A 12,360-nucleotide genomic window follows, 5' to 3' on the forward strand; every position below is an offset into this window, starting at 1 on the left:
TTTACAGAATTTAATTTTAATTACCCTGCTATGAATGATGGCACTGAAAATAAACTACAGGAGAACAACAGACACAGGGGAGTGTGTCATTGAAGCCCTTGGCTTTTATTTTCATTTGTAAATTACAATGGCATAATTAGGAACCAGTCAGGGATGTGGTAACAGGAGGAAAAAGTACAGAAATAACATACATTCAGCTAAATGTATGTAGAAAAGTGTATGAAGTCCAACATGGCTTCCAAAAATCATAGTTATGGGCAGAGATTTTTAAAGATCAGAGTATCAAATCACTGGAAAGCCTAAAGTGGGTCTTTCTCATGTAGTAAGATGATAACTATTTCTATACACAACAAAGCAGGTTCTCCTTAGGAAGAAAAATAAAAAAGAAAAATTTCTTGGGAGGAAGAAACACTGACTTATCGCCTTTGTGGAAATACACTGAAAAGGGGGCTGCCGACTTGTTCTATGACTTCAAGGCCCCTTTCAAGTTTTCCCAAAACATCTCCTGCTGCTCTTCTTCAAGAGGCCACTCCAGGTAGGTCTTTGTGTTCATGATCTTCCGCAGCTTGCAGAACCTCTTGGGAATCGCTTTGCTCTGGATGGGCTCCAGGAGGATGAGAATCGCTGCATCGTTGTTCTCGTCAAAGAGGCGGAAGTGCGAGAAGTCCAGCTCGTATTTGCACCACTCGCTCTGCACAAAGTGCTCGGACAGCACAAAGAGCGTTTTGTGGCTCTTCTCTATGGAGTCGATGATGTTGTCCACGATCCACTTCCCAGGCACAAAGTCCCGCTTATGGAGGCAGAGCCGAAAGGGGGGGCAGGCCTGCTCCAGCTCCCGCACCATGATGTTTTCCACCCAGTCGGAGTCGTTCTCGCTGTAGGAGACAAAAGCGTCATAGCAGATGTCCTTCAGGGGGGCTTGCTTGGGCTTCCGCTTGGCTTGGAGCCATGCCCAGGTCATTCTCAGGTACCAGACCGCGTGGTACTTGTAGCCGACGGCCACGAGGATGAGGATGACCAGGAACAGCAGGACGCAGATTGACGACACCACGAGGGACCTGTGGCACTCCATCAGGGAGAGATGCACGGCTCCAACCTGCATCCCTCTCACTGCCAGTGGAGAGTCACAGACATACTTGTCTGGCCACCCCACCAGCACCTGGGCTATGCCAGCCTCGTGGTGGATGAAGGAGAGGAATTCACAGGAGCAGATGAAGTTGTTGTCACTGACGTCCAGCAGCTCCATTTTCCTGAAGGACTCAAACTCTTCCCTGGAGAAACCGTTGAGCTTGTTTCTTCTGATTGACATGGCCACTAAGTTAGGAACGGGTGCGGCACCAGGCAAGGCCTTCAGCTGGTTTTTTGCAAGGTACAGCTCTTTGAGAAATGGGAGTTGCAGTCCAAACTCCTTCAGGTTGTTAGCGCTAACATCCAAAACTTCCAGCGTTGGGGGAATGCAAGTCGTTAGTTTAGGAATTTGAGTGCTGGAGAGGTTTAAATATTTCAGGGTTTGGGGCCATTCACACACATCCGGAATATCACCAAAATTATTTTGGCTAATGTCAAGATTAACCAGTTTGGGTAGACGAGTTACAGAATTTGCAGTCTGTTTCAGAGATTTTAGAGAGTTTTGACTTAGATTTAAAGTTTGCAATGAAGGCCAAGCATCTCTACATATTGTCTCATTTAAGCGATTATTTACAAGCAAATTATCATGAAAGTCCAGATACAGAAGTGATGAAAAATGTTTTGCAAGTTTGCATGGTACCATGAAAACTTTAGAGCTTGCAATGGTGAGTCTTTTCAGCTTGTTTATTTGTGACTCCATACCGTCCAGGTCAAAAAACAAATGAAAATTCTGAATCATTATATTTATTACTGATACTGTTTCAACAAAACTTTGCCCACTGCTTGCGATTTCTTCAATATCCCATGCTCCTTTCCCCTGAAGCACACAATCAATTGCCTCAATCTCTTGCAAAGATTTTATTTCCTTCAGTAATACTATTATTCGGCTAATATATTGATCTGTGAATGAAGCATCTTTAAACGTAAGCTTTCGTATCCTAAAAGGAAGTGTAGAGTTCTGCACCATGCTTTTTTTTTCAATCTCTAATTTGATTTCTCTCACTTCTAACCAAGTGACAGAGTGCAGAAGGTCCCTAACAATTGCTGAGAATATATTAATACTTCTTATGTTTATCATCATGTGATTTATCTTCTTAATTAATTTCAAACTTCCTGGCTCATACTGACTGAGATTGCCACCGTCAATCCACAACTTGTCAAGAAACTCAATGCCCTCAAAGTTCCCTTGCCTTATCGTGGAGAACTGTGGGTTGCCCAGGTGGAGAGAGCTCAGGTTCCTCAGGCTAGAAAAGGGGGAGCTTTCCCCCAGGTCTCTGTAGGAGTTCCCTTGAAGGTGGAGGTGCTGGAGCGAAAAAAGGTGCCCAAACCATGCAGGGTACAAGTGAGCCAAGCTGTTATTTGATAAGTCCAAGAGCTCCAGTTTCCCAAGGGAGCAAAACGAGTCCTTGTCTATGGAGCTGATTTCGTTGGACTGCAGCAGCAGGGCTCTCAGGTTCACAGCCTGCTGCAGATCCTGGGATCGGATGTGCTTTATCCTATTGTGGGCCAGGTTTAACACTGTGATTTTGCCCGTGATCCCTGGGGGAACAAAGTCCAAGCCCATGGAAGAGCAGTTGCAAAGCTGAGTGGCATCGCACGAAGGACAAGCCTGCTTCAGCACTTGCTCTTCAGAGAGGTTTGCAGCTAAGACCATGTAGATGGCCCACACTTGCCAGGTGTGTGTAGTTCTTGATTTGTGTTTTCTTTGGTTGAACATTTTGCTCTAGGAAACAGAAAGGAGAGAAGGTAGTGTCAACTTTTAGTTTTGAACAGCAACTGAAAACAATTGAAAACCTGTGCAATTTTATTAGGAAGTTCAGGTTCAATTTTTTTCTTGTAAGAGATATCCTCTGACATCAGTCTTCCCCTCTTACTTCAGCTGCTCAGTCCTGCAAACATGGCATTCTACTTATCCCTGGATTACAGCCATATCATGTCTCAACAGTCATAAAGGACCATTCCCAACAGCCTGCCTTTTCATAGACGTATTGGCTATGGCCCTTGCCTCTTACATCTCTTGCATTACACTGCCTCTCAGCAACGAAGCTACAGCTGGATGTTTCAACCCTAAACAGGGGAAGATGGCTAGATCATCAATGATCTGGATGAGGGGATCAAGTGCACCGTCAGCAAGTTTGCAGACAACACCAAGTTGGGAGGCAGGGTCAATCTGCTTGAGCGTAGGGAGGTTCTACAAAGAGGTCTGGACAGGCTGGATCCATGGGCCAAGGCCAATTGTATGAAGTTCAACAAGGCCAAGTGCCGGGTCCTGCACTTGGGTAACAACCCCATGCAGCGCTACAGGCTTGGGGAAGAGTGGCTGGAAAGCTGCCTGGTAGAGAAAGACCTGGGGGTGCTGGTCAACAGCCGGCTGAATTTGAGCCAGCAGTGTGCCCAGGTGGCCAAGAAGGCCAACGGCATCCTGGCTTTTATCAAAATAGTGTGGCCAGCAGGAGCAGGGATGTGATTGTTCCCCTGTACTGGGCACTGGTGAGGGCGCACCTCGAGTACTGTGTTCAGTTTCGGGCGCCTCACTACAGGAAAGACATTGAGGTGCTGGAGGGTGTCCAGAGAAGAGCAACGAAGCTGGTAAAGGGCCTGGAGCACAAGTCTTATGAGGAGCAGCTGAGGGAACTGGGGTTGTTTAGTCTAGAGAAAAGAAGGCTGAGGGGAGACCTTATCGCTCTCTACAGCTACCTGAAAGGAAGTTGTAGTGAGGTGGGTGTCAGTCTCTTTTCCCAAGTCACAAGCAATAGGATAAGAGAAAAGAGCCTCAAGTTGCTCCAGGGGAGGTTCAGATTGGATATTAGGAAAAATTTATTCACCAAAATGGTTATCAAGCACTGGAACAGGCTGCCCAGGGAAGTGGTGGAGTCACCATCCCTGGAGGCACTTAAAAGACATGTAGACGTGGTGCTTAGGGACATGGTTTAGTGGAGGACTTGGCAGTGTTAGGTTAACGCTTGGAGTCAATGATCTTAACCTAAATGATTCTATGATTCTAAATGCTCACAGCCTTCACAGCGTTAGCCTGTCCTTCTAGCACGGCCACCTGTGAGGCAGAAGCCTGAACAGAGCGTGTCCTCCCTCTCAGCTCTTTGAGTAGAAGCTGTGGCTTCTGACACTGCAGGCTTTTCTGGAAGGGATTTTGGGGTCCCCTGCATACAGTCTCACCAGCCTCAGGGCTTCTAAAAAGCAGAGCTGCATAGGCTCCTGGCACACCCTTTTACATACCGTGTAAGCAATTTACATTCTTTACTGGAAAGGCAGAACAAGCTGATATGCAACCAAACAAGTCTATCGCCCTTTTCTGTAAATCAACACTGATAATAGACGGGAACTGGATGTTACTGTCACCCTATAAACAGTGGATGTAATTAGAACATTACTGATTTTAATTTACAGAAGGGCTGTGTTTCCTGCCATGGGTGCCAAAGAACATTTCACCGTTGGCTACACCAGAAAATGTCACTTATTAAAGCTCACAAGCTGCTGTAAACAGCTCCAGTACTGCAGACAAACAGTATCCCCAAATCCTGAATATGCAGAGAGTAAATACTTACCTTGTCTACTGCATGCTGTGTTTCAGTCTCTTCATGTGCTAATCATGTACTCTGGGATCCAAGTAGTCACCTCCTACCTTCAAGTCCAACAAAAGCTGGAAACCCTTTGGCAGGTCTGATGCGATGACAGTCCTGGAGTGAGAAAATATTTCAGCCCGTGCTCCTCAAACAAAACTTTATGTTGACAGTTTCCCAACGTCCTCTAACTACTCAGCCAGTGAAGCATACCAGTTAGCCCAGCTTTTCTTTAGTGGCTGCTTCCCTAAGGAGACCATGGCTTCTGAAGAGTTCAGCATTGTCTGGCCTGCACAACACTGCCCTTCAAACTCACATTTCAACCTCTTCTATAGCTGCTGCTGACTGGGGACACAAAAACAATCATAGATCATGTTTGCACTCTCTTCTTTGCAAGCTGAAATTCAGTGGCAGATCTCTCTCCTTTTGTCAGTCATTGCCCATCACTGGAAAGGCTGATGCAACCATTTTGCGCAAGTCATTCTTTCACAATCGCTTCCTCCAGTATTAAGTGCAAAAATAGTTCCCAGGCAGAACTGCATTCACCTTCCTGTATCTCTGCTTTTGATACTTATTGTTTGGTATGCACTGGGGGAATGTTAATTGTACTGAGCAACAGAACATCTTGGCACACCCAAGTTATTTTGTTGTGTATGTTCTGTAAAATGTTATCAATATATAGATTGATAAATAAATTATATTGATATAAATGTTGGAGTCAAATTGTTTAGGCAAAGATGGTACTATAGAAACACTCAGTATCATTTTGTTTCCTAGGACACTGCAGTCATATGTTATCAACAAATAGAAAATGCCTAAGAATGGGACTGATATTCTGTCTGAAAAAGAAGCCACAGTTTGTAAGAAAGTATCCCTCTGTAAATATCTAAGGCATTTTGAGAGGGGAGGGTTGATGATTTTTATTTTAGCCTGACTGAATGGAAACACACGGCTGGTCAAATGGCCAGGGATACTGCGTGCATAAAGGGCTAGGGAGACTTCCTACCAGCTCTGAAAGGGAAACCCATTAAACCCAAACACCAAACCTTCATACTGCATTTTCCATTTTTTTTCTGTGCACAGAAATTGTCACGGTCTGCTGCCTACTTGCACCCAGAGGTACCTGCCTGGGAGCAGACAGACAGACCAATTCCTGCAAGCTGCTTGGCCACGTGTCAGAGGGCCCACAGTGGCTTCTGTGTGCTCAAGGGTGGCAAAGCCCAGGCAGAAGCCCGAGTGGGGCTCATAATGACCTTCAGTCCTGCTATGTTAAAATTAGCGCTGCACATTAGGTTAAGAACTCGATGCCTTCCAGAAAAAGAAATTGAAAGACTGAGATACCCTTGTTATTTTCTGTCTGTTACACAGGGTAGATGATAAGCCTAACAATGTTTTCAAAGCAGTTTTACCAGGGGAGTGGGGAATAGAGACAGAGCAGGGTGTGGGACACAGCAGAGAGGGGAAATGGTGTTTTAGTGAAGGGATGTCATCAACTTCCCAAAAGCTGCCTCTTCCCTCTGGCACCTCTCAGCTGCAACAGTTCTTGTTCTTAAAAAGAGAAGACTTTCAGTTTTCAAAATGTTTTAAAATGTTAGTTCTGAGTTTGACATGACTCATTCCTATATGTTTTTGTCATGAAACTTGCAACTCCTTGGTAAAGTTAAAATAGTTAAATTTGTGAAGAGCTTTGAAGAAGACAACCACGTACGAGGCCACATACTTCATTGAATGTGTAGCAGGTGCACTTTTTTGTGTGTTACCGCTTCACCACCACACATTTGTGGAGACTCGAGGTAGGTGCTAGCTATTTTTTTCAGAAATACTGACTTTCTCCTAACATCCAAGCTTAGCCCACTCTCATACTACTTCTAAACTGGGCCGGGTTTCTGGTTTCTCTCAGAAAGAGAAGACTGGAGCGACCCTGTCCACCTTCCCATGCTGCAGTTCACAAACCAAGCAGTTCAGTTCAGCAAACTGCTTAAAAATCCAAGAAATCAGGGTAGGCCTTCTGCTTGTTTCCATTAGTAGGGAAAAAAGTCTACAAGCAGCACAACTTCTCCCTCTCTCATTCCAGGTCAATTTATCTAGATTTATCAGGTTATCTGGAGTCAGGAAGGTCTGAGGATGCTCAAGGTGGCCAGAAATGCCCTCCCCAGGCTGCCCCACACACAGAGGCGAGGTACCAGCCAGCTGCCTTCCAGAGCACCAGCTTCCAAACTGAGCTGCAGCCTGGACTTAAAACAACTTCTTTTGAAATCAAAGAGTCTAAAGTAGGAGAAAACTGCTGTCTTTTAAGGTGAGAATACTGTTTATTTGTTTTTTCTCCAAAGTAACCGCATGTTTAGCATTGAACAAGGTTGCACCTTGTGGGTGCTTTCTCTCCTCCTCCAAGCTTAAGCTATGATTATCCTTCCTCTTTTATAGTGTTTAAAAAAGGCACATACCTCCACCTGTGCCAGTACATTACTTTTTCCCAGCAGAAGGACACAGGTCTGCAACAAGCTTGTGCTTTTCTAACAGCAGATTGTAACTGGTTCCAAGCCGAGGCACCACACAAGCAGATAGATAGGGCTGAAACAGAGCTGTGGTCTGAAGGTCTCTTGCTTTAAATGTTACTGTTTATCTGACAGCAGCATAAGAAGCACACATTCCCCTTGGCCAGCTCTTTCTTGACCCCCTGGTACAGCCTGCTCAGCATCCCTGCCTCCTGCAGCTCAGTGCCGGGTCCCTGCATTGCCTCTGCTGGCAAAGGGACAGGCTCCTGACACAACCCTCCTCCCCTAGTAAACTGCTGCTGCTAGACAGTGCAGCGACCAGCGATGGGGGGCTGTATCAGATGGGTGTTGACCAAAATAGATGTAGAAACAGAAATATATTTATGTGGGACAGAACCCCATGGGAGTGGACTTGCTGATCAAAAACCACAAACCAAGTAGCAACACTAGTCCTCAGTCAGTCTGCCATCAGTTACAAGCGTTTTTTTTCACCACTACCTCCTCTTTCTGCATCTGTGTAGTGTTACTCAGGGGAACGTGGCTTTAGAATTAGGCTCCAGTTGCTAGAGCCTTGCAGCTGTCTCCCCTCCGCCAGCCAGAGGTAATGACTCCTTCATCTCCTGCAGTACCTGGGCACGTCACACTCTTTAAAGCACTTCCCCTTCCCAGTCCCACATGACAGGATCCTGCAGCCCGTCTCCTCCCTTCCTCTCTTTCCTCCTCTGTGTCAGCATCCATGCTCACAGCTGCTTTTTGCTTTTCTGCTGAGAAAGGACAAATGAGCAGTGCAGAAGGGGCCCAACCCAGACGACACCCTGCCCCACACCCTGACCTCGAAAAAAGGCAGAAGCAGTAGAAAAGGAAGGGAGCTCACGAATCTGTTGGCCAGCTTGCAATAGGAGCAGAAACGCTTTCCAAATCTTTGCAAGCAGCGCAAAACTGCTTCCTGATACTTACCCCTGGTAAGCAGGATGCATCAGCACATCAGCTCGGCTGCAGCGGTGCCAGCTGGGCTGAGCCTGGGGCACTCTTCTTCCACCCCACCCTGGAAAGGCCTGGCGAGGAAGAGCGGTCAAATCTATGCTTGCAGTCTTTGGAGCAGGAGGTATAATACTTGTATAATTGAAAGCAGAACGGCTTGGCATCCTTACATGATCCTGGAAGCAGAGCCTTGGCATGCGCCGCTGGTGCCTACACTTTAATCTGACTTGCAGGGCTTCGGGTATTCATCTTCAAACTACAACAAAAAGGAATATTATAATGAAAAAGAAACAATTTTAACTTTGTCATGTTCTGTATCAGGCTTGTCCTGCCAGCAGCTCAATCCCCTGGTTAGATCTTCAGACTGAAAGTTTAAATGCAAAGGAGCAGATTCTCTTTATTTTTCTTCTGGGCTATCCTTGCCCTGCTGTTGTGGCAGAGCGTGACAACGCTGGGTAAATGGTTACTTATTTAACAGCCAGTCTTCAGGACTGCCTCTGACAAGGAAGCAGGGTTGTGGATTTTTTTGTATCATATTCTTTCTGAAAGCGTTCAATCAGAATAACATGACGCTGATTTGCTGCCTTAACAGAGGACATAGCAGGGAAGTTTGCAGGCTAAGACACAAAAGTTTATTCTAATAATACGGAAAGTTTTGTCTTTCTAGAACAGTTGCATCAGCATGACTCAGCAGGAGAAAAACCCTAATTTCTTCCAAAATAATCCTGTTGAGTATTTGACTCCCAAGGAAATTGCATCAACAGAAAGCAGCCTGCGTGCTAGGCAAAGCTGGAGAACACAGTTCCTTTCTTACTTTGCACTTTCTTAGGTGGGGTGAAAACAATTTCTTTCTGACAGGAATGTTAGTATTTTCCATTAATACACAGCTATAAAACAGTAAATACTATACCAAGTTTTGGCACCCTGTTCTGAAGACCACTATGACAAACACACAAAACCCCATTATCAGCATCACACCAATTTGTTACTCCAAAATGCAAACTCAGGGACAACACACCTGGAACGGGTCCCCCCAGCCATCGCTGCTTACTCCCCAGACTTGCGTGGGGCTGGATGCCAGTCAAGCATGCTGACGGGCAGCTCAGCCGCACACAAACGCTGGGCACACAGCGGGATCAAAGGCACCTGCTTACGAGTGTGCCTGCCACCGGACTTCCTGGCGTGCTGCAGGGAGTAAGGCAAAATATAAACTGATACCAACAACTAATGAAACTCCCTCAGCCTGTGAGTGGTGGAGGCCTGTCTGGAAATACATCTGGTTAAGTATAACTTCCTCCGAATGCTGCCCAGGGCTCCCTGCATCCCTGTGGATGGGGTCCAGCTCCCAGAGAAGATGCAGGGATGAGAACCAAACATGGAAGCAGGTGCCCAAGACCTGTAAAAAGCTTGACCTCAGCTTTTCTTACAGGCTAGCTTGGCTGTATCAGCACTTATGTTTCCCATGTTCATAATCCTGAATGTCTATAGGCACTCCACAGGGAGCCTAAACAGGCTGTAGGACTCGGGAACCTGAAACACAAACATCATGGTACCGGGATCTTGGAGGTCAGCCCAAATGTACCTCTCATCACCCGGGCAAACAGGCTCCCAGCTTGCTGCTGCTGAGGATCCATCCCCTGAAATGGACATCATCTGGAAATCACGTTTTCTTTTAATAGATTTACTGCAATTTTCATACTTTTAATTGGTTCAACATCATCAACATACAAAGCTACTTCTTCAGTTTTTTAGACACCTTCAGGAAATACCTCTGTGTAGCTTTCCAAAGTAGCACTTGCTTAGTATTTTGAAGGACTTTTTTGCCTATCTCTACGTATATTGCACTCTTGCTGTGTCAATCAGCTTGCTTTGCTGTATCCCAAACTACATGAGAAAGCTCATCTGTTATGGGCTCCCCAGAGAGGTATTTGGAGACGTAAAACATGTTTCCAGTTTTTAAGAAAATGAGGTGCCAAGCTTATTTCAAAACAGGCATTTTGCAGGTTTCCAGACAGAGCCGCAACCCTCCTTGGCTCTGGCCTCCCAGGAGGCACCAAACCTCCCCGTGCTGAGACAGCACGGTCCCCCCAGCACGTCCCCGGCCATCGGGGCCGCTGCAGGTACCCCAAGGTACCCTCGTGGACCCTACAAGGCACAAGCTGCACTACAGGGGGGTCACGGTGAGAGAGGAATGGGATGTCTTACGCTTGCTGTTGGATGGCTTCTGCTTCATTTCAGCTCGCCAGCAGAGAAAACACCCTGTCTCAGCCCACCGGGTGCAAGCCATCACCGGCAGGCTGTTGTGAGGAAGTTAGGGTTTAACATCCCGGCACTGGAATTTCCTGCAAGGAGGAAAAATGGCTTCGCTCAGCTCTGAGGAAAAGCTCCTTCGAGAGAGGCTGGGTAAAGGGATGTGTGTGTCGGTGCACTTCAGTGCAGGAAAGGTCCAACAAACCTCATCTTTCCTCGTTGAGAGGAATGCATGGACACATATCTTGTGCCTAGGTCTACCTAGTGCTAATACACTGAAAAAGAGCTTTCTTCTTTTCTTTTTTTTTTTCCTCTTTTTATTTTTTTAATGGAAGGGAAACATTCCCAGGAATGGGACCAAGTCATTGCAGAACCAGCTAGAGTTTGTTTCCTCTACAGAGATAGAAAACACTGTGCTGGGATGCAGAGATACATATTTAACTGCTTATTATACAAAAAAAAAAAATTGTGTTTAACAGTTGGGCAAGAATCTTAGCAGGAAATTAATCAGATCATTATCATATGCCATAAAAATATCAAGATTTTTGTATTTGTTCCAAAAAAATTCAATGCCAGGATATATTTTGAACAGGTAGTTCAGGCTTTGCATTCAACTGCTGCCTCCCTCTGTACCTGATGCCATGAAATATTTCAGACATGACAGTGCATTTCAGAAAGAGAAAACCAGTCAATTCCAAATCCTTATTTTCAGTTATTCAAGACCTCAGAAGCTCTTTCTTCAGTGCAGGTACTTTTCTTGATTTATCTCCTATCAAAGCTCCTTATTTTAAAAAATTAGGAAAAATTTAACGAGCTATTTCCAAGTTTTTCTGCATTGGAAAAATGACATGTTTTGTGAGTTTCTTGCAGGGATTATTTCTATTGTGTACTTTCTCATTTGTATAATTTTTTAAACCAACTTTTTAGATGCTTGAATACAGCAGAGTTGTAAACACCCATGAAAAAATCATTTTTACTAAAAATGAAAATCCTGATCATAAAATGATGTCAATAAGTATTTGAAAAGTATGTGTTGAATCTGACAGAGCCACTAAAACATCTTCAAATAATTACATATTTCCAATATCTGACCATTCTCTGACTCTCCAGACTTGAACATGATTGTAAACAGACATCCCAAGCTGATTTTCAAGTACGCACTCAGCTATTTTAATCATTCCTCCTAAATTATCCTCAGATTGCATTTCTTGGTCTTCTGTAAATCTTCTTGAGTGTAGCAGTACCGGCTTAGTTATGACAGATTCAGAATGGACCATGTAACTCTTGTGCCTGTACTGCAATATGACTTTTTGTCTTTATCACAGTATCTACAGAAACACCCCATACTAGGGGATCAACCCCCAAAACAAGGTGCTTTCTACTACTGTGAAATACCCACATTTACAAACTTTGAGTCAAATTCCCCTCTAACATTCAAAGTTACCTGGACATGGCACATAAGGCACAGCTGTGCCTTGGTAATGCAGGTATGTCCAGGATGGTCTGGAGACGCTTGCAGCAAGCACCGCCGCAGCCAACCATGCTCTCCCAGAGTGGTGCACTTAGTCAACAGCTTTGATGGGAAATGCTATGCTTTTCTTTTCTTTTTTCTTTCTTTGGGTTTTGTTTCAATCCAGTGGTTTCTTCCAGGTCATGGTGTCCATTTGAAGAAAGGGAACACAGGCCAGGCAGCAATGGCATGGACATGAGAGGGAATAGTCCTTTCTTAGCAATGCCCCATTACTCCAATAGTGACAGTCCAGAAGCATTGCCAACTCTGTAGACCTTTTAGCAGGACTTAGGAACTCCAGCAGAGATCAAAACCCCAGCGCAATAAGTGATTGCAAGCACAGGGTGACGGAAAACAAAAAAACCCCCCACTCTTCACTTGAAAGCAAGTAGGGAACTTATACAAAGATTGCCATAGG

General features: G+C 45.2%; 1 protein-coding gene across 4 annotated transcripts; it reads right to left on the reverse strand.

The window, feature by feature from the left end:
• Positions 1–8,291, reverse strand: LOC142031819 (toll-like receptor 2 type-1). Of its 4 annotated transcripts, none has more exons than XM_075029553.1 (3): positions 8,159–8,291; positions 4,692–4,823; positions 1–2,851 (listed from the first exon to the last, which is right to left on the reverse strand). In XM_075029553.1, exon 3 carries the CDS (start codon positions 2,843–2,845, stop codon positions 464–466), a length of 2,382 nt encoding a protein of 793 aa, XP_074885654.1. In that variant the 5' UTR covers positions 2,846–2,851; positions 4,692–4,823; positions 8,159–8,291; the 3' UTR covers positions 1–463. The 4 variants fall into 4 exon arrangements, with proteins under 4 accessions (XP_074885654.1, XP_074885648.1, XP_074885639.1 ...); XM_075029547.1 differs by lacking the exon at positions 8,159–8,291 and adding an exon at positions 5,023–5,150; XM_075029538.1 differs by lacking the exon at positions 8,159–8,291 and adding an exon at positions 4,920–5,150.
• Positions 8,292–12,360: the final 4,069 nt, after the last annotated feature.

This window comes from Buteo buteo, chromosome 1 (genome assembly GCF_964188355.1).
Source record: "Buteo buteo chromosome 1, bButBut1.hap1.1, whole genome shotgun sequence".
In the NCBI taxonomy this organism is placed as follows: Eukaryota; Metazoa; Chordata; class Aves; order Accipitriformes; family Accipitridae; genus Buteo; species Buteo buteo.

Excerpts from the sequence above, each read along its gene's own strand:
- LOC142031819 (XM_075029553.1), bottom strand. The coding sequence starts at position 2,845 with ATGTTCAACCAAAGAAAACACAAATCAAGAACTACACACACCTGGCAA.